Source organism: Colletotrichum truncatum (assembly GCF_014235925.2).
Source record: "Colletotrichum truncatum strain CMES1059 chromosome Unknown Contig_0003, whole genome shotgun sequence".
Classification (NCBI taxonomy): domain Eukaryota; kingdom Fungi; phylum Ascomycota; class Sordariomycetes; order Glomerellales; family Glomerellaceae; genus Colletotrichum; species Colletotrichum truncatum.
The window spans coordinates 4,583,467-4,602,389 of record NW_027222400.1 but is presented as its reverse complement, the minus strand read 5'-3'; the positions used below and the strand labels follow the sequence as shown (position 1 = coordinate 4,602,389).

Here is an 18,923-nt window from a genome sequence, read left to right as displayed (position 1 = left end):
GTGTTACGGGGTACTCGTACGATTGAGAAAAGATTTAAACAGAATGGCGTGAAAACTTAGAAGTGAAGTGAAGCCAGAAAATGTACTATAATTTCACCAGGTGAGACTGTTTTAGCAAGGGCAACCAACTTCAATCTTTTTAACTCCTCGTAAATTTGTGACTTCCTTCCATCTTAGAAAGACTCTTTTCAGAAATTCCCAAATTATCCATCTCAAGCAACAATTTTTTCATTCCTTTACCCCTTGTTTTTTCTTTCATTTTTTTCTCACGGGCACTCTTCAGAGGTGTTTCTTCATAATCAGCAATTTCTCGGGAAGGTTTGTTCTCTATCCCTCGAGTACTCAACCAGGAGACTTTCCTACTCCAAAGTTCGTATACTCTTGAGCGTCTTTTCTTTTCCTGCCCTCATTATTCATTTGACTTGGCCTGGCAAAGCCTTTGAAGTAGTACAACACTCTCGCGAAGCGAAACAACCACGTAGTTCAGGTGAGCTATCGCTCCAACCTTTATAGAGAGAAGACAGGAACTCACAACTCAGAATGGCCCATCTCACAAACGCTGGGGCCGACCCCGCGTCCTTGGATAGCCGCCTGGCCCTTCTTGCTCTAACTGCGGAGATCGACGAATGGAACCATAAGAACCCTCGTTCTACCGAGTTTCTCAACAATTCCGACCAAGAACTTCTTTCTAACTTCTTTGTGGCACATTTGATGCCCACAGCTCCTTCCGTGTGGTGGAATGGCGACAACGCCCAGAGAGCAAGAACCGAACTTCTCTGCGAGAAATATCCGCAACTTAAAACCCGTCATTGGAGAAATAGCGGTCAGAAATCGATCGATGTTCTTCGAGTCTGGCGCAAGGATGCCTTGCGTCTGTTTCCGGAGCTTATTGGAAACCGCTACAGCGATGGGGCCGACACAGACAATGAGAGTGTCGTACCCTTTTCGACTTCCCCAAGCAACAAAAGAAAGCAAAAGAGAGCGATGGCAGATCTCGTGGCGAAAAAGGCCAGGAAGCTTCCAATCACTCCAACGAAGAGCATGCTTGGCGAGAATTCAGACGAAGATGATCGGCTTGCATCTACGCCTGCAAAGCCCCATCAACAGCCAGTCCCGAGCATCATCACACCCTCTCCAAGCAGTGGCAGCAGCTCGATCACAATGAGTAATTCTGACAGCGAGGATGAGCCCTTTGTTCCTCGGAGAAGACGATTGCACCGCCAGTCCAGCATAGAAGCGCCGCCAGATGAGCCCGTAGTTGCTTCTTCCCTGCCACTTTTGAGCATCTCGCCGACCCGAACTGTGGTGTCGATCGAGCCGTTGGAACTGCCCGAGAAAAAAGCAGCTTACATGGCGACTTTCGACGAAATATCAGGCTTCGTAGCCAGATACCATGCTGATATCGTGTCTCTGGAACACGCCGAATCGGTTCATCGGATCAAGAAGTTGGAAAAGAAAGTTAAGAGCTTGAGGAAGCTGTCTAAGAAGCTGAATAAGAAGATTCAGGGTTGATTTAGGCGCAAAAGAACTTTTTCACAGTATGGTATGGCGGGCAGCGTAATGGTCTTTGGAAAGCCGCCAGATATTATTTTATTAAATTAAACATTGCTGAGCTCGTATAGGGTGGTGTGATGGTGAATTGGATCATCTTGCCGTATTTATTGGGCAGCTGGTCTTATAGTTTGGGCTTAGATGAGTGTTTCTTTTCGGGTCATACCCAAAGCCAGATAGAAGAGAAGCTGTATAATCTCATAAACTTGCTAACACGCACATAACACCGGAACACTGTGAAGCCTACATGGCCTGGAAGTCCGATGACAAGCAGATGGTTTTTTTTTTAAAAACGGCGAGACACAAATGTAACACAAGAACAAAACGCAGAGTTCCTGGTAATATCAGGGCTAGGTGTCTCTTGGAAGTTAACATTCAGGCCAAGAAGAAACTCATCAGAGGAATCGCCATGGAAATATGTGGGCCATTGAGTTCCATGACGGTACCCATCATAGAGGGTAACTCGCAGCCACAGGATATGGCGGCGACTAGGAACGAGCCATTGCGCTTCTGTACGTCATTCGAAATCATGTAGACCGAGGGTGAGAATGAGGCCGAAACGGGCGGACTAGAAGCACATGACGACGATTATCAGGGTGATGATGGAGGTGTTGCTACGGGAGGTTGGCACGAACGTTGAAGACTGAAAGTGGTAGTCGACGATGCCGAGGAGACCGAAGGCGAAACCCTGGCGGTAGAACAAAGGGCTGTGACTGTTTCATAGCCTTTCCCCCCTTTTTTTCCCCTATATCTGAGAAAGCCTCAAACCGGAGGCATAGGAACAACATTGAAGCTAGAATCACCGAGGATATTGAGGACAAAGGGCTTCCAAAGTTGTGAGGTGAACAGTAGCCGTTGGGCCCCGTATCAATGACGGTGATTTTTATCTTCCAAAGACTCATATTGTGAAGTTGGTATTATGTCGCACTTGGACAATACTGGTCACTTTGGAGTTTAGCCAAGGCTCCAGCAAAAAACAGATTAAAGTCGGAGCAACAGCTGGCAGAAGGTAAAATTTATATGTAAGGCCATTTAAATCACCCAACTCATCCATCTCTTTTGAGTCTAGACAATCCGTGTGCATATCTCAATTTACAGCGGAAACATGGGCAGCACGAATGGAAAAGACAAAAAAGGATAATCAACCAAAATGTGTATCTCCAGGTACACCTGATGTCGATCGCACTCCCATTTTGCTTTTTTTCCGTTCTTTGTCTTTCCTCCATCTCCATGGCTCATCCCTGAGACGAGAAATCTGTAGCACGAGTCTAGTTCAGCACTGATTCTCTCACGCCGTCGTAGGGATGCCCCAGCCAGCCAAGTTTCATTTGTCGTCTTTCCAGGACGTCGCGGAGAAAGAAACAACCGCATTCACTTTACAAACATCAAGGCCAGTCCATCTGATGCCCTCTACTTCAAGAAACGACACCACAACTCAACACCAATGCCGTAGGGTTGGTTGATTTTCCCGTCTAATTCTGGCATGAGATCCTTTGTGTGCAGATGGTCACCCATCCGACCTATTGTGTGTACTTCTCTTCATGCTGGTCTTTACATAACATGACTACAAACACCACATACACTGACACGGATGCACAACGAATGCACTTATATAAAACAGGACGGGTTAGCGTCATGCAATCACATTTTTCTAATCCTCTACACCATAATCCAGACTCAGTAAACCGTTTTAGTGGGAACATAGGCGACGACTTGTTCGAGTTTTGACCCGTCCAAGATGACGTCTCCTTGGTTTCCCGTTTTCTAACTTTGAAGGATTTCGCCATGCGTTTTGGGCGTCCAATTAGTGGCCCTCCTTCTCGAGACCCTCCAATTCCTTGAGTACCGATGTCTTCGTGCCAATCTTCTTCATCTGAGTGTCCTCCAGCTTCTCTCCTCCAGCCAGTCTCATCTCAAGATCCTCAATGGCTCGCACCTTCTTCTGCAAGCTGCGAATCTTCTTCGCGTTGGGGTTTTGCGAGGCATCAGCACCGTTGTTGGCCGCGGGGGCGGCCTGCTGAGCATGCGCATGAGGCGCGTGCGGCCCGCCGTTCTGGCCCCGGTGGGTGTTGCTCCTGTTACGAGGCGCACCCGGGTTGCGAGAGTGGCTGCGGTGCCTGTGGTTACCTCCGGGACCGCGACGCTCAGGGCTGCGACCCTCGTGGCCAGATCCCGGTCCGAAGTCACGCGGGGGCGGGGCCAGCGAGGCGCCGCCACCGTTCTGGCCTTCAGGATTGGCCTCGCCTTCCTTCTTCTTGTTGTTGCGCTTCTTCTTGTTCTTCAGCGCTGCCTTCGACAAATTCTCATCGCCTTCGGCAGTCTCAGCTCCGGGAATCTTGGGAGCCGCGCCGGGAACAGAACCGGCAAACTCAGCGCCAGGTACAGCACGACGCGAGCGACCGAATCCGTTAGGTCCGATGGGCGCCGAGCCGTTGTTCATGCTGATGTGAGCAGCACCACCCTCGTCCTCTCGCTTGAAATGAAGCGGGGTGGCGAGGCCACGAGCACCAGGAGGACGGTAAGCTCCCGCAGGCTTGCTGGGAGTCTTGACAGTGCCGAGGTACGTGGCTGCAGACGCGTGCGGGGTGGGGACCGGATTCAGGGGGTCACCGCCAGCTACCTTCTCGGGCGCCTGGGGCCTCCAAATCACGTTGTACAACTCAACCATGTCCTCGTTGTACATGAGGGGACCGCTGACGTGCCAGAGCTTGATGCCATTGTCAACGCGGAGACGGGGAGACGTGGTAGCCGTCATGATATAACGGCTGTCGGGACTCCACGTGCACACGCTGGGGTTTCCGCTCTCAATAGTGTGGAGCTTGCGGAAATCCTTCTCAAGATCATACACGTCAATCTGGCCAGCCAGATTACCGAAACCAGCGACCAAAGCGAACCGACGAGTGGGCGAAAAGATAATGGTGTTGCGGGGCCCAAGGGGGAACGAGTGAGTCGCGACGGCTCGGTGGTTGAAGATGGTGGTTTTGGCGGGCATGTATCCGTAGACGACACCAAACTCCTTCGAGTTCGGGGACCAGGAAACGTCATGGATGGGACCCTCCTTGTCGAGGCTGACACGAGCGTCAAAGGAGCCGTTGACGCTGAGCAGATACAGCGTGGTCTCGCCGTAGTAACTCTTGTTGGATTTGTCGACATCGGTCTGAGCCAGCACAAGAATGCTGGTGCCCAGCTTGTTCCACTTCAGCTGGACCTTATCGCCCTTGAAAAAGGTCTTCTGGGAGATGGGCGAGGTGAACTGGGGAACGTTGAAGACCTTGACAGCAGCGGGTTGTCCCTGGGTACGCTGGTTAGTACGATTAAAATGTCGCCAAAATAATTCAGACTCACCTTGCGCTCGGGGATGAAGACTGCTACAGAGTGGGAACGGCCGGGAGCCAGAGCGAAGTCGGCAACGCCCTCGACTCTCAGTTTGTTCCAGACAGTGCCAAGATCATGGCTCTCGTAGAATTGAACCTCGTTGGTGACGAGGCGGGCGCAGAACCTCTCGTCGGCTGTGTACTGAAGGTTCCAGCCTCCTTGAGACTTCTGGACGTACTTGCCTAGCGGCACCTTGTCGGCATCCGCGACGCCCTCCTCAACGGTGCGCCAGACCTTCAGGTTCTTGGTCGCGTCTCCGTTCTCGTCCTTGGCAGGTCGCTCCCAGGTAACGAGGAAGGTACCAAGAGGAGAGAAACCAAGTTCGTAGACGTTAGCAATGGGGAGGGCGAGAACCTGCTGGCCGCTAGAGGCGTCGACTACTGTGACGAGCTCGGGGTTGGCCCAGGCGAAATAGCGGCCACAAGGCGAGTATGCACAACACCGGAGATTCCCTTCAGGCTTGGCGAACCCAGCAAGAGGCTGATAGGTCGGGGCAGCATCAAAAAGGCCGATGCCCTTCTGGGTTCGGTAGGCAAACTGCAATGATGAGGACGCCATAACTAGTCAAAGTCACAGAGTGTATCAAAAGCAGATATGGTAGTCGGAGCGTTCGGACGTTCTTAGGTGGGATTGTTGGTTCTTCTTCAATGGGTCAGGAATCTGAAGTCGTCGTCGTCGATGTCGATGTTCAATGCCGCCGGGTCGGGCAGACAAAGGCAAGCAGGGGAGAGAAGCTCGAAGCTTGATGCAGTTGATGTGAGATCGAAGAGAAGAGACACGGAATATCAATCACTTGATGTTCCGGTGTTTGCCCTTTGGGTGTGTTGCTGAGCAATGAAGCTTTTGTTTATCCGCTTCGTCGTGGAAGGGCGAAACGAGACGTTTGGTGATTCTTTTTCTTTTTAATCTGACGTCGATTTGGATGGATCTGCCGCGGGGTTGGCGTCCGAGTTGTCTTTCAAGCTTGTCGAGGGGATGACGTGTGGCTCGATGTGAGATGGGCGACGGGGCAATCTTGATTCAGGCGATGATCAAGAAAGACGTGCAAGCACACGGGGGCGATGGACAAGGACGCAGACTCTGGAGAATCAACGACTGAGAGAGCTGAGCCTTTGGGCGACGAGAACCCAAGGAAGAAAAATGGGAAGAACGCGAGGAGGAGAGAAAGGGAATGGGGAGAGAAGCACCCTGAGGGGGGATTGGCGTGCAACGGTGCGTGTTGTTGTGTGGGCTGGAGAAGGGGAAGGGAAGAGAAGGGGAGGAAGTGGGATTTGTGAATATTTTTTTTCTACTTCCGTCGCCTTCGCGGGTTCGCCATGGCTGGCACACCCTGGCCACTTTTTTGCCCGAGCTCACTCGCCTCACTGGGGAGAAAGAGGTTACTGGGGGTGTCAGACAAGTACCTCTCGCTAGAAATCTGGCGCTGAGGTACTTGGCATGCGTCAACATGGCCAGTGCACACCAAAGACCAACTGTCCACCTCCAGCTTTTTGGTGTGTTTGTCCCTTGTCGCTGACTGCTGGTTTTCCGATGCACACATTGGATTGGACCATTTATGGCACAATCAAACTTCAGCGTATTATGGCGGTAATAATGGTGGTGGTTTGCTGACTGACGTGTCATGAAAAACAATCCCTACAAGAGACGGTCTTCTGTGAAAAGGATGGTAGGTACATCATCAGCAGCGTGTTGAAGGCCAAAAAAATAAAGGCCACAGCGCTGTGCCCAGAGGAACGCTGTCCGCATCCACCATTTCAGCCCAAAAGTGCCCACCAGTCCCGGGCCCGGCCTTGTTCCATGGGTTTTTCAGCGCGCAAGGCGTGGCCCTAGTCTCGGCTGCTCCCTCCAGCCAGCCTCTGTGAAAGGCCCTGGAGCTGGACGGGGTATTGAATCGGGACCAATCACATGCTTCCTACCCGCTTACGGCGCCGGCAATCAGGGCCCTGTCTGCACCACCGCTATCAGTATCTGTACCACCCTAGGTACCGTACCTAGGTCAGAACTGCTGTGGGACGTAGTAAGCAAGCAGCGGTAAAGATGGCAGGGCACCTTAGGTGGATACCCCGCTGAGACCTCCAATCGTTGCCCCGTATCGATTCTCCACGTGTCTGAAATCATCGCTTCTTCACCTCGCAGAATGGCTTGTTTTGTCTCTCCCGTCACCTGTTCATCATCTTCAATAAACAAACCGCTCATTATAGGGTAACGTTAAATCTTATCGGAAACTCTGATTTTCTTGGAATTTCATACCGACGTCAGAATATTTTACAGGCATAGCAAAGATATCCCGCAACTCGGACCTGAAACTAACACATTTTCCTATCAGCCACTGTCTTCGTCCGTGACAGGTACAAGACCTTGTCCTGTTGTCGCATGAACCGCGTGGATTCGGTCCTTGCGCTGCACCTCCTCCGCATGACAAGGCCGGAGATTAAGGCACATTTTCCTCCTCTTTCTTGCTTCAGCTTGGTGGTCCCTATTCTCTACACTGACCAGCCTAGTTTTGCTTCATTCAAGAGCAGCATATGCAAGAATCGCAATATCGGACGTGGTCATAGCTGCATGTTGCTGTTAACATTCCGATGATGGTGGCCTATTGCTCCAGGATTACGTACTTTAAAGCTTCATTGAACCACACTGATCCTCAACAGGGACCCTGGAACTTGGTCTCCACGTAACTAACGGCACTGGCAATGTCGTTTTTGGGAGGGTTAAAATTGCCTGTGAACCGCTTGGGGATCTCTTCAGTCGGAAGAAAATGAAGGCTGCCGATGTAGACCTTATTTTGAAACTGCCGCATGGTGTAGATTGACGTCTTTCGGCCATGATCCTTCACCCTGGATGCTCTCGCCCAACATCCGGTAGTGGCCTAAGCGTCGGCAGCGGAGCAAGCCACCCACCACCTGCATCACCATCCAGTAGGTTCCTCGAAGGGCCCGGTGCATCAAAAGGGTGCGTTGGACGGCGCGAAAGCACCGCGAGCTCGATATCGTAATCCTCTCGTCTCGGCTCGCTCCTCTCTGTCTCGGGTGTGGCGCTCGGCGTGCCGTCGGCGAGCCTGCGTGTCGATTCCGACGGCTCCAACATCCTATTGGTGGCGGTGGTGCTCCGTAGCCAGGCCCCCTGACTTTTATTTGCGCCTGTCAACCTTGAGCAGCAGGATGATAGTGTGCCAAAGTACTTTTTCGATGTACTCCTCCATCTGGATCTTGTGGATGTCTGCGTGGTGCTGGGTAGTGATCTATTTGCAGAGCGCTGTTCGAGCAGGTAATTTATAGAAGGGAAGCAAGCGCACACGAGTCCAATGGCAAGTTCTCCGGTGCTGATGCTTGAGTTTAGTACAACTCTTGGTGTCCCAAGTTTTCGTATTTTAAGCAAGGAGCACCTACACAGTCCAATCAAGCGGGACAAAATCCACTGTCGGGTCAACCGTATCCTCAAACTTGAGTACGAGATGCATTCGATAGGCCGTGATACCGACCGCGACGCCGCCGGTTCCTAGCAAGCCCACGATCTTGACCTTTTTTAAAAGCGACATGCGTAAAGTCCATGTAAGGACGGTGGGCACGAGCAGAACGGCCAGGTCTGATACAATGCCCAATGCGGTGTCGTATATAAAGAGCTTGGTCTGGTTAATGCACTTGAAATCTCGTATCGTCGGATCCCAAAAGGCTTCAACCGGGATACAGACAGCTGTCTTTGCAACCTGAGCAGGAATGTAGCAGACGAGGAAGAAGCCTAGCAGGACATGAAGGGTGCGGGCGACAACGCGGTCGACGGAGAAGACGCGCACTATAAGGAGAAGAATTGCTGCCTTGGTGAAGAAGGCGGCGGGGGTGTATAAAAGAGAGCTGACATAGAGCCACTTGGGTAACTGCCTGTTAGCATAAAGCCATGTTTTTTGGCGTAGGGGGGTGTATGTATGCCTGCCTTTTGTAGTTCTATGAAGTTGTCTGCAGTGATTTCCCAAATATGGTATCCCTCTCCGAGTCGGATCTCTGTCAATGTCAGCGCATTGGCAAATGCAACTCCAGGGCTATGATCTTACTGAAAAACACACTTCCATTTAGGAGTACCGTAAAGAACTGGCCCGATCAGCACACAGATCCCAACTGCGGAATAGGCTCACGGCAAGCTCACCCATCCAATCAGACAACTCCCTATGCATAGTGTCAGCAAAGATCAAGCAAGATATAGACACCCGAGGACACCAACAGTCTTCCAACCGAAACCTTCCAGCAGCCAAAAGCTTGACGTAAACTCGAACCACGAAGAACACAATGATTATAACTTGCACAGTGATCATGTAGGCGATGTGAAGCGTATGCAGGACGTCTCGGGGGTTTGTAAAGTTGGGCGTCTCCCCGGGAGGCGGCGGGACCGCTCCAATAGGACCTGCGGCGGGGTTGCTCATCGCTGTTCAGCCGGGTTCCATGGCGGGACTCTCGACCACGAAGTGTCACGTCGAAGAGCAGACGCGACCAAATCAAATAGTGGTCTTCATCAATCTGGAAATGGCAAACATGACATGAAGAAGAAAAAAATTGAAAACCTCTTACTCAACAGCGGCCAGATGTGTTAGTATTCAAGAAAAGGTAAACCACACCCTAGTGTTCCCACGGCTAGGTTGGTAAGTGAGGGGGGGGGCTCTTTGACATGATATCGTGGCATTGAGTTTCGAGCCAACAGGCATGCCACGGGGAACAACTACATGAAAATACGCGAGTAAGAGCCCGGAGCTGGAAAGGCTCGAGGTATTGGTGAGATCGGACCATTAAGTCCGACCAATGGCGAATATTGACCATCCATCTACTTCATTGTAGACCAAACCTCTCCGTCTTGATCCTGGTCAAGTTGCTAAACTTGGGACGCAGATTAGAAACATGCAAGGGTCTAGCCATCTCTCGCAGCCACAATTGACCAATACATACGTGTTTTTCAAGGCGAATTCGCCCACGGAAGCATCGTCTCATGCTCGAGATCCGTGAGTGGTCTATTGAGTCAAAGTTGAGAGGTTCTGGAACACACACAAACTCTATCTACGGACGGACCGTTGGGTCCACCCCAGGCAACGCCACTCTCCTTTTTTGTGAGGAAACAGAGGGGTTGACAGGAGTGTCAAAGTTCGGTTAGCATACTATAGCAGAAGCGGTACAAAAGTGAGAGCCATCGACTCCGTACGGGCGCAAGTCCTCCAATCTGTAGGTTCAGCACGTCGAGCGTTGAGTCAGCTGTCCTCGCGTTCCACGGGCCGGATCCAACGGCGCGGCTCTACGAATAGTATGCCTATTCAAATCAACGAAAGTTAGAGCGGACGGGCGCCGCAAGCCTTTCTCTAGTCGGCTCGGTATAGATCGTATATTCTAGTTGCTTTTCACTGTTATACATCGGAATCGTGCTTCGCAAGATGCTTTCGCACGGTGTCATGATACTTCTGCTCTGGTGAATTCCGGTTGTTTCTTGCCGTTGGTGCCGGAACCATGCGCTGTCGTTTTACTACAGAGGATATTAGCTGATGCGTCGTGTGCCGGCCTTGCTCTCCTGAACGAAGGATTTCCACACATAACCGCGGGATTTCAGTCCAAGGCATCGCGAGCATTCGTATGGGTAGGATTTAAGCTTGTATTTGTCATCTTCAGCTCTGCACATGCTACTGGCCTTCTTGAAGACCACACCGAGCCTGGGAAAAATGTCATGAGCATGTGTTTGTTTGGGGAAGACACGACATAGGCACCCTCAACATTGGCTGACCAAGACTCTCAATGCGTATGTTTCTAGTCACGATGGCAGCGCCTAAACGGTTTGCTAATATATGCTTCAATCCTGCTGATCAATGATCACCTTGTCAAGGCCAAAATGTACTGTTCGATGACGACGGGAATGAGGCACGTGGTATGGGTAAGGATGTCTTGTCATATATCCCAAAGATTACAAAGACCGAATCAGAATTTGAAAACGGTAAATGTAAAAAGGACAAGATGGTTGATACCCTGCTCGCCCATGTGGATCGGTGGGCTCAATGCGCGGCACAGTGTTCAGAGGCTGCATGGTCGGGCAGGTGGAGTTACCCCGGATTGTATTTTGTGGCGGCCCTGACCATGACCTATTTGATTCGACGCCCAACAGGATGCTCAGCGCTACGTAGGAGTACTTGCTACAAATTACATGATACAATGTAACCCCAATTTGAATTCACGTTTCGAACTTCCATGACATAGCCTTTTCTCGGTGTTGCCCGGCGTTGAGGTGTAGACAACTGCCAATACTAAGATATACAACAAGTTCAGACGCAACTCTCGCCGGCTCATTTCCATGGGCGCAGTTTTCGCCAGGAGCACGTCACTGTGAAAAGGTTTTGCCATTGTCACCAGCACTTAAAGTTTGCGACGAGACCTGTCGAATTATACACTCATGATGGTATCATTATACTGTGTATAAGAGGTGCTTATGGCACTTTGGGCTGCTGATTATCGACCAGACCACTGCTCTCTCCAACCGCCTTTCTCAAATAACCACAGGGCTTCCGTAGCATATGCGCGGCTTCCTCTGTGTCCACCTTCCGCAATGGCCGCCTCTGCCAAACTGTCCAGCACCCTTCCCTCCTGAATACTGCTCCAGATTCCCCTTCCCAAGCTGTCTTCTTCTCCGGTGCCCCATTCACCCTTGCCCAATCTATAGAGAATCCGACCCAACGTCTGAAAAGCAACGCAACGTTGTGCTGGAACTGCGCTCCGCGCCAAAATAGCCAGCTCCTCGATTGTGTAACCCGCTGCCTCCGGCGCCTGGCCATGATGATGCAGTCCCTTAGATACGGGTATGGATCTACTCAAACGAGGTGGAATCAACCCGCCGCGGAAATCGAAACGAAGGGCAGCGATGGGAAGGGAGGATTGCCCAGGATAATATGGTGATTCACGATCGGCAGGACTGTGGGCGGTCGGAATGGGAGCCATCCAGGCAAGTTTGCTCGGATCTGCGGGCAGATTTGGGAAGAACTTCTCATGAAGGGTTGCAAGAAAGTCAGGGTGAGAGGGGTCGAGGTCGGGAAGAGCAGGCGCCGCCGGGAAGTGTGTCTTATCGGGCTGTTCGTTCATAGGAAACAGGTCCTCAGGAGGAGCGGCGGGGGCTCGATCCTCATCGACTGGCACGGGGGTTGCGTTTGTGTCCTTTGGTGTCGTAGCCTTCGGCGCCGGCTGAGGCTTCGGCGGCGCAGCGGTGTCTTCGATTTTAATTTCGGGTGGGGGAGCTGGAGGCTTGTCTGCCTTGGCATCATTTGTAGAGGGAGGGTCGAAGGGATTCGGCCCGTGTTGCTCATCTATATTCGCTCTTCCCAACAGTCGTTGTATAAGCGAGGGATCCAAGGAACTCAACAGTTCTTGTCTCTCCTTTGCGATCTCTTCGGGTGTCATGTCCTCCAGCTTCTGCCTATTCTCGCGATCGATCCTCCGACGCTCTGCTGCCTCGAAGCTAGAGCTTGACGATTCGGCACCATGAGACTGCTGGTTTTCGCTGGCATTAGCTGCCAGCGCGCTCGTTGCAGCCTGAGCACCCGAAACTGGTTTGCCTTGTCGCTGCTGCTTGAATGCGGAGACTCGAGTGCGTTTCTTGTGTGCTGGAAACCCAGTCGGGGTGACATCGAAGTCGTCAAATACGACAGGCTTCACTGGTTTTGTGTCCTTCTCGACGATATCACCCACCAGAAGTGTCGGATCCATGGCTGTGTATGAGGCTGTTTGGTAGTTTGGTGGAATTCCAGAGGTTTCCGTTGGCTGAAAGGCAGAGATCGCGAGGTGGGGCTTCTTTTTCCCTCCGGAGTGACGTACTTTTTTTTTTTTTTTTCCTTATCTCACCCTGCGCAAAGCTTCCTTGCCCTTTCGCAGATGCCCGTGCGGCGCCCCAAAAACAAGCCCATATTCAGAGAGGAGCAATCGACCGGGGTTAGGTCGCTTAAGTGCAGGACAATCTTGGGGGCAGAAATTTGATTTTGAATCAAACGTAGGCAGTTGGTTCGATTCTGGGGACAATTTAAAAGAAAAAAAAAAAGATGAGGAAGTGCATCCGAGTTATCGCTAAAGATGAAGCAGTATGGCGCAACCGAATTCGCAACGGCGGGGCAGCATACTGGTGAGAGGGAGGCTCGTCCCAAATGAAAATATGAAATGCGCCGTTTTAAAGTTGTGGCTGACAGACGGGACTGAGCCACACCGAATTTCGCATTAGCGTCGATCGTTCCCCCATCGATATTCCAGAAAAAAAAACTTTGGATGGGGGTTTGGAGCAGGCGGTCCTGCCAGGGAATCCTGCTTGTTTCCACTTGATTGGCACCGGACTGACACCATTTAACCACTATGTAGAACAACAGCAAGATGAAACTTGTTAAATAATGTATGGCATGGTCGGCATTGTAGCAGAATTGTGCATGGTACAGTCGGAAAATTGGGAGTTGGCATCTCGACCTCCCTACCTAAGTTTTGCCCACCTATACTCGGTAGACTGCGCCGTGTTTCTCAAACTAGAAATTGCAATGTTGATATCATGTCCAAATGGGCTAGAGCGCCGAACCTATTTCGGCTGTTTATGCGCATGTCTTTTCATTGCCGATCGCCCAGTGTCGTTCAAGCCAATGATTTCCGTATAGCTGCAATATGTTTACGCAGTAGATGGTTTTCTTTTTCTTTTGAAGGGGATAAAGAAAAGACTTTTATGCACATTCTTTGGTTTTTGTGGCGTGTTGCAGATTCTGCAACATGTCTTTTATCCGTAGCGCTAGTAGCAACTTGCGTGGTACAAGGCGTGCCTTTGCAGAAGCGTAGGTTTTAATCACCAGATGAGGATAAATGACCGATAGATGGTGATATTATGACGGCCGTATTCTTATCGGCTTTACTTGTTTACTATCGGATCCTTCCTTTCCCCCCCCCCCCCCCCCCCCCCCCCCCAGCAAGCTACTCAGCAGACCGATCGACGTGTCAATGAGTTATATTGAACGAATGTTATGTCACTATGTAATTGTGTGTGTGCGTGTGGTAATATGCAGTCCTCGGTGGGGGATCTGGTCGATGGTGCCGGCCACACTGCACCCCTCGTTCTGAACACCCCTGGATACCCTCTGTGCCTCTGCACTGGGCTCTCGGCAAGGTGTGCAAGGTTAGCACAGCATCCCTGCCGCAGACGCGGTTATCTGGGACGCTAGATCGGAAATGGAAGTCAGACTTGGTTCAACGTCAGACGCGCAGGATCCACTTTCCACCCACTTAAACGTTGCACCGACTGGAGGAGAGGCTCTCGGGGAGGAAAGGTACGTACTTCCGTAGCATGCTCCTCTACTGCTACTGGTGGTGGTACCTGCGCCCGGACCCATGCTTCCCTTTTTTTGCGGCTGGCCATCCCATTCGGCTGCCCTGCACGCGGTTCCCCTTTCCTGTGTCTTGTCAATGGGAAATTCCACGACCCCTTCTTTTCCTTCCTTTCCCCACGACTCGGCTCCTCCTCTCCTCTCCCCTCTTCGCTTTCGCGGCTGGACTTGACGGAAGGTGCCACCACATCCAAATTTACACACCACCACCCGCACCCACCCCGCCCCATTACTTCACATCCCCGTAGCGCCGCTCTCCTCACTGTCTCTGTACCCCGATTGATATTGCCGCATCCATCCGGCATAACAGACTTGCAGTGCAGCATCACCACGCCCGCGGAGGAAGCTCCCTCACGCACGCAAACACAGCAGAGAGCGAGCCCATGTTCCTCTTCCAACCTGCCTGCCGCAGCAAGAAATCTTGTCCACCGATCCACCCGCCGCCATCGCTGAATGATGATTTAACCCCCCCAAGATGCTAGAGCTCCTGGCCTCGGGTTGGCCGTCCGCCCTGTCTGGCTCCTACTCACTTGCTCTCTTTCTCTCTCTTTCCCTCTCTGTTGCCCTGCATGGAATGGTCTAGCTGGTCCGTGTGTGGTTCAATCTTAACACCTGATGACTGGTCTTCCCCTTGCCGACTGGCGAAACATGGTGTTGACTGTCATCCAGACTGCATTGTCCTGAAGTTTGGAGGCACCAGCCGCCGACGTTTGTTAGTTTCTAGCATTGGCGTGCTGACGATGCCCTGGGGCGTGTTCCCATTCCCAATCCCCCAATCCCATTTCCTCTTCCTCCCATGAGACAAGGTTGAGGTGTCATTGCCTTGACCTCGCCGTGGTACCTTGCCTTTCCTTGTCGTCCACATCTTTTCTTTCTGACCATGGCCCACGTTGGAGTTTACTCACACCACATCGCATTACTACTGTGCCTAACAAATTACATGTACCGTCTCTTTCTTGCTGCATCTTGCTCTCTTCTCTCCCTGGGCGGCCCGTTCACGAGGTGCCATCGCTTCGTCCGCTTGGTGTTTTCCACCCTTCCCACCTCCACTCCCCATTACCTTACTTGCCCCCCTTTGGCTGGTCTTTTCCTCCGGTCGTCCACCTTTCCATGTTGTTGCTTGCTCCCATTCCCAGTTCTTCCTTCAGTCTCCTCTCTCACTCTTTTTCTGTCTCTCTTTGCCTTTCCTTTTCCCATGGCCCGCCCCCCCGTCTCCGTCCCCATCCACGTTCCTCGTGGTCCTGAGGCCATCTGATCCCATCGACGTGCCCCCCAGCTAGTCCGAATCTCTAATTCGGGTTTAATAATAAAATTTCCCTTGCCATTCACGCCTGCTGAGGCCATCCACGTCTGCTCGGTGCCCCGTTTTTCTCGTCTTGCGCAGCAGCCAAATGTCGGCCCAAAAAATAAATCTTGTTCCCCCCAAAAACGTAGCCATCCCCATCTCCCCTTCCCAGCTCCCATTTCTCTCCTCCTTTTTCCTTCTCACAACTACCCACGACACTGCAATTTTGACCGCATTAACTCCAAATCCATCAATTCTGACCATATCGCCCATCCTTAACATCACAAAAAGTCCATCATTCTGTGCAGCTCATTTGGCTCCTCTCTTTGGCGGCCTCAATTTCGCACGATCGTCCTCAAGTTGGCACTTTTTGGTCGGTAAACACCGCCAACTGTCGTCAAAAACACGACTTTGGCAGGCTGTTGAGGTTATTCACGAGTGCCCACCCACGACTCCGCACGGCCACACCGCAGGTGACCAACTGCTCATCAGTGCAGCAGCCTCCCTTTGCCTTGGCCAACCTAGTCCGTCTTACATAATTCCGCATCCCCCAAATCGGCCAATCCGACACCACGTAACACCAAACGCACCGCAACACGCGCCCACTCCCTTGTACCTCCCAAAAATTAAAGTGAGGTCATTCACAACACCTTACCGAGGGAAGCCGCAGCACAACAAATCTCAACAACCGCCAATGCCTTTCAACTTCTGCAGTTCGTAATTGGCAAAAAGAAAAAAAAAGACAAAAAGAAAATTACCTTCGACGTAGCTGCACCTTTGACATATTCAACACTTTATTACTGGTGCAGTGTTTTAGAAGGCCTAGATTTCTAGAGTTAGCTTCGGCACGGTGTCTTTCGGTGGTGGAGGAGAGCTAGCTATGCGCGATAACTCCTCGCCAGAACTTTCGTCACCACCTTCCGGCTCTATCTCCGAACCCGGCTCACCGTTGCGGAGTCGACCTAACAATATGGATATGGATGAGATTATCGTCGACCCTTCGCAGCCGCGTTTTGGCGTTGTGTCAGGGAACGAACAGCCACAGCCTGAAGTCCGCTTGACTGCTGCTGGTCTGCCACGAAAGAAGCCTGGTCGTAAACCTGGCTCTACGGTGAAGCCTAAGAACCCTGACGAGCCGCCAAAGGTGCGCCGGCCTAGGAAACCTCGCGATCCCAACGCGCCACCCATTCAGAGAAAGAGAAAATCGGCGCCTGCCCAAGATGCTGATGCCGGCTCGGACTCTAAATCCCTCGCTGCAGCAGCTTCGTCTACAACGCCCCCTTCTCGACAGACCAAGATTACAGATCTCGTTGGCGTCACATCCGAGTCTCGACCAGGCTCTGCCCAGCCCGAACACACTGCACAAAAAGCGCCTAAGCGTGAAGATATCCCGCGTTCCATGCAGAGCATATTGAATGCCGACCCCGAACCCGAATCAAAAACTCCAAGCGCGTCTCTACCGACGCGTACCAGCGGCCAAAGTTACGACCCCATTCGCGGTAACTACGATCCTATCAGGGAAATATTCGGTAGCGCCTCGTCTCCACGACCCCCCACCCAAACCGTCAATCGGCCGAGCGCGTCTCCTTCGATTGCTAGCCTCGTCGATCCTCCGGCCCAGAACGCGACGTCACCTTCCAACCAAACCTTCCGCACCTCTACGCAGTCACGCACACAAGGCCAAGAGTCTGGGTCGGTCCCAGCTTCACCGTCCTATCCCGTCAGGTCAATGCCTCAGACAATATCCAAACCGCCCGCACCCGAGGCGAAAAAGTCACTTGCCCCGCCCCCCTTACCTGCCTCCAAGACAGATAAGCCAAAGGACGCCGCATCAACCGCTGGATCTGTGACCAGCAAGAAGCCTTCGCCGAAGCAAAAGCCGCAAAAGTCTGGTGTCTCATCACCAAAGGTCAGCGCTCTGGACGAACCCACCGATGGAGGCTCCGCCGACCGATCGATCCTTGACTTTGGCAAGGCTGTTGGGAAGGAATATAAAGCACCTGACATTGTTTTGGACATCCCTATCAAGCCGGGCGAGACCAATATATATGTTAACGTCATGCGCATGGCCGAGGAGAAGTACGGCTGGGATGCTCTTCACCCTCGTTTAGCTGAGAAGCGCGACCGCAAAGCGAGAATCGCTGCTGCCTCGGCTGCTTTGGAGAAAACGGCGTCAGGTCAGGAATCTGGCGACGAAATGTCTGAGGACTCCGACAAAGAAGCAAGCAATGTCGAAATGGGCGGAATGACGAGTGGTGCTGAGCCAGAGAAGCCAAAGAAGAAGAAGCGCAATTTCAAGGAGGACGAGTACGACAAGGACGACGACTTCGTCGATGACTCCGAGCTCCTATGGGAGCAACAGGCGGCGGCCAGCCGTGACGGCTTCTTCGTGTACTCTGGGCCCTTAGTGCCGGAGGTTGAGAAACCAGCTGATACAAGGTTTGTTACATCGAGTTTAAAGTCCTGGGAGAACAGTCCACTAACAATATATAGACCCGACGGACTGCCCAAGCGTGGCCGCGGCAGCAGAGGCGGTCGTATTGGGGGTCGCGGAGGCACTACTCGTGGCGAGGGAGGCACTGGACGCGGTGGCGGACCGGGTTCCAGAGGCGGACGTGGATCCCGAGGCGGTTCTCTCACTCGCAAGCCTCGTATCACAAAATCGGAGAAGGAGCAGCTTGAACGTGAGAAGGCCGAACGGCAGCGACAAGCGGAGCTCGGCGCCAAGGCCACCAACGGCTACTCGCTCCAACCCCAAACACCTTCCTTTGCCGCAGGAATGGCTGGAGCATAGGCCTCTAACGTACCTTGTCAACAACAATTTTGGGCATGGAAAATGCAGCCATCAGAATCGGTGGAGTAACACAGACACATCAGAAGTTGCGTTGCAACAATAGAGATTGCAGGAGGAGAAGGACGATGGTTTCCGGGCACATAAGAGATTCGAGGCTGGCGTTGAATGTCGATACCCATTGTCCTGGTCGTTGACTTGTTGGGTTTTGACATGGTTTGGCCGGATTGTATTGCTTGAAGTCGGGATGGGACGGCATGGGATCCCGGAAGAGCGGCGTTCGGATTTGGCGGACTGATTTGTCGGACGGGACGGAACCACGACTGGGGTCCACTTAGAGGCCTACATTGAAAGGAAACGCCGATAGAGCTGCGCTTGCTAGTATTTGAGGAGTTAAGATGTATTTCTACAGGGGCCTAACTAGGGAACAAAGCATTGTGTAATATTATCGGCCAGTGGTCACTGCATCAAATCAACATTTCGTGAGCGAGTTGTAATAAGCAGAGCGTTTACTTCAAACTATCGAGTCCCAGCCAGAATGCAAAGTCCGGGCCCTTTGGGGGGGA

General features: G+C 52.1%; 5 protein-coding genes across 5 annotated transcripts; 2 read left to right on the top strand and 3 right to left on the bottom strand.

Moving 5' to 3' along the window:
- Positions 1-540: 540 nt before the first annotated feature.
- CTRU02_206134 (uncharacterized protein) lies at positions 541-1,512 on the top strand (the record flags this gene model as incomplete). The annotated part of the gene is made up of 1 exon (XM_036728690.1): positions 541-1,512. One exon carries the CDS (start codon positions 541-543, stop codon positions 1,510-1,512), a length of 972 nt encoding a protein of 323 aa, XP_036579579.1.
- A 1,843-nt stretch (positions 1,513-3,355) lies between these two features.
- CTRU02_206133 (eukaryotic translation initiation factor eif2a) lies at positions 3,356-5,484 on the bottom strand (the record flags this gene model as incomplete). The annotated part of the gene is made up of 2 exons (XM_036728691.1): positions 3,356-4,843; positions 4,897-5,484. The coding sequence occupies 2 exons, from the start codon at positions 5,482-5,484 to the stop codon at positions 3,356-3,358; spliced, it is 2,076 nt and encodes a 691-aa protein (XP_036579580.1).
- A 2,274-nt stretch (positions 5,485-7,758) lies between these two features.
- CTRU02_206132 (uncharacterized protein) lies at positions 7,759-9,340 on the bottom strand (the record flags this gene model as incomplete). Its single annotated transcript, XM_070204667.1, has 6 exons — positions 7,759-8,248; positions 8,316-8,800; positions 8,857-8,924; positions 8,975-9,011; positions 9,067-9,086; positions 9,142-9,340. 6 exons carry the CDS (start codon positions 9,338-9,340, stop codon positions 7,759-7,761), a joined length of 1,299 nt encoding a protein of 432 aa, XP_070061771.1.
- A 2,053-nt stretch (positions 9,341-11,393) lies between these two features.
- On the bottom strand, positions 11,394-12,641 carry CTRU02_206131 (transcription factor; the record flags this gene model as incomplete). Its single annotated transcript, XM_036728693.1, has 1 exon — positions 11,394-12,641. The coding sequence occupies one exon, from the start codon at positions 12,639-12,641 to the stop codon at positions 11,394-11,396; it is 1,248 nt and encodes a 415-aa protein (XP_036579582.1).
- A 3,805-nt stretch (positions 12,642-16,446) lies between these two features.
- CTRU02_206130 (histone promoter control 2) lies at positions 16,447-18,360 on the top strand (the record flags this gene model as incomplete). Its single annotated transcript, XM_036728694.1, has 2 exons — positions 16,447-18,005; positions 18,060-18,360. The coding sequence occupies 2 exons, from the start codon at positions 16,447-16,449 to the stop codon at positions 18,358-18,360; spliced, it is 1,860 nt and encodes a 619-aa protein (XP_036579583.1).
- Positions 18,361-18,923: the final 563 nt, after the last annotated feature.